Below are 2,133 nucleotides of genomic sequence, written 5' to 3' on the forward strand. Positions count from 1 at the left end.
GAGGAGGAGGAGGAGGAGGAGGAGGAGGAGGAGGAGGAGGAGGAGGCGCTTGGCTTTGCAGAGGGTCATAGGCAATAGTAGGTGGAGAAGATCGATTGAGCTGTAGTAATATACTGACAACAAGAGAGAACGCGGATAGAACAGAAATACTGAATTTTTTTTATCAGTATTTAAAGTATTCATATTACATGGACAGTGAAAACATTTTTATGAAGTTCAAAGTAATTTCTTTTATTACTTTTCGTATGAGTTATTTTCCTCGTGAATGCTAAAATGCAACACGTTTTCATTAAAGGACTCTCTGCTCTTTTTTCAGTTTTCTGTAAAAGAAAACTACTGTGACGGCTTTGTCCGTCCGCCCTTAGATCTTAAAAACTACAGAGGCTAGAGGGCTGCAAATTGGTATGTTGATCATCCACCCTCCAATCATCAAACGTGCCAAATCTCAGCCGTCTAGGCTCAGTAGTTTTTATTTTATTTAAGGTTAAAGTTAGCCATAATCGTGCTTCTGGCAACGATATAGGACAGGAAAACCACCGGCCCTTCGTTAAAGTTTCATGGGCCGCGGCTCGTACAGCATTAAACCGAGACCACCGAAAGATAGGTCTATTTTCGGTGGCCTTGATTATATACGATGTACAGAAAACTCGACTGCGCCGAAGAAACTTCGGCGCATTTTTTACTTGTTTAGTTTAGCTACATACTTTGTATGTATAAGGTGCAATGAAAAGGAGTAAAATATATAAAATATAATGTATTTATAAGGTATAATGAAAAGGAGTAAAATATATAAAATATAATGTATTTATAAGGTATAATGAAAAGGAGTAAAATATATAAAATATTTTGTATTTATAAGGTACAATGAAAAGGAGTAAAATATATAAAATATAATGTATTTATAAGGTATAATGAAAAGGAGTAAAATATATAAAGTATAATGTATTTATAAGGTATAATGAAAAGGAGTAAAATATAATGTATGGACAGATATTCGACCTGGGTGATGCCTTTTCTCTTCACTCCTTTTATTCGTGTATTTTTTGCTATAATTGTCCGTTCACTGTTTACTTCCCCTTTCAATGCATTCTCTGATATATGTTCATTCAAACTCAGAGTGAACAATCCTTTTGCTTTTTTTTAAATTTCTTCAAATTCGTCGGATCTGTGGGTGACGACACTGAAGGAGCCAGGTAGAAAGAAAAGAAGAAATTGCGTTTTTAATGTCCACTGAATTTTTTTTTTTTTGGCTTTCATTCTAAATTCCTCGGAATTTATCGGATCCTTGAGGGAATGACCAAAGGATCCTTAGAAGACAGAAAGAAGGAAGGAACAAAAATTGCTTGAAAGCCTCAATAAAGATATAAATCAACGAATTGATAAAAAAAAAGGAGGTACGAACGAATGAGAGTCAGATGATAAAGAACAAGTTTCGTTTTATGTTACGAGAAAAATTAACAATTAACGATAAACCCACAAACCGATCAGCAATTAACTGATAAAAGGGAACAGATAAAAAAAAAACAGGAATCTCAAAAAAAAGCCTAACGACAGAACAAGGATTGCTATGTAACGAATATAACTCTCTCTCTCTTTCTTACTTGGGGTGGAATAATAGCTGCGGAGGGCCTATGTTTAAAATGCTGTACCGAAGACCACCTCTGATTTTGGACTTACTCTGCACACAGAATTATTAGGAATAACATTATATATATTCAAATATATATGTATGTGTACACACATATTTTATATATATATATGTATGTATATGTACACATATTTTATATATATATATATATATATATATATATATATATATATATATATATATATATATATATATATATATATATAGACACTCACACCATTGCAGAATTCTTCACCATTCTAATGACTCATGAATTTTTTGAAAAACATGACCCACATAGCAACTTCCCCCCTCCCACACAAAAAAAAATATGAAAATACCAAATTCCATTTCAGAAACTATGGTCTGAAAGGAATCTTGTTTCGTATTGCTCAAAAAAAAAATCTGTGAAAAGGACGATGGGGGGTGAAGCAGTAACAAGTAAAGAGATATGAAGGAAATGGAAGTGGAATAAAAAATTTTAGGCCAATGGCCAAGCACTGGGA

General features: G+C 33.3%; 1 protein-coding gene across 1 annotated transcript in view; it reads left to right on the top strand.

Moving 5' to 3' along the window:
* Positions 1-78, top strand: part of LOC136849432 (U3 small nucleolar RNA-associated protein 25 homolog) — a 4,733-nt gene extending 4,655 nt beyond the window's left edge. Inside the window, exon 2 of the mRNA XM_067122782.1 lies at positions 1-78. This exon is cut by the window's left edge and continues 97 nt beyond it. Coding sequence (XP_066978883.1) covers positions 1-78 — 78 coding nt within the window.
* Positions 79-2,133: the final 2,055 nt, after the last annotated feature.

The sequence above is a fragment of the Macrobrachium rosenbergii genome, chromosome 21 (genome assembly GCF_040412425.1).
Source record: "Macrobrachium rosenbergii isolate ZJJX-2024 chromosome 21, ASM4041242v1, whole genome shotgun sequence".
NCBI lineage: Eukaryota > Metazoa > Arthropoda > Malacostraca > Decapoda > Palaemonidae > Macrobrachium > Macrobrachium rosenbergii.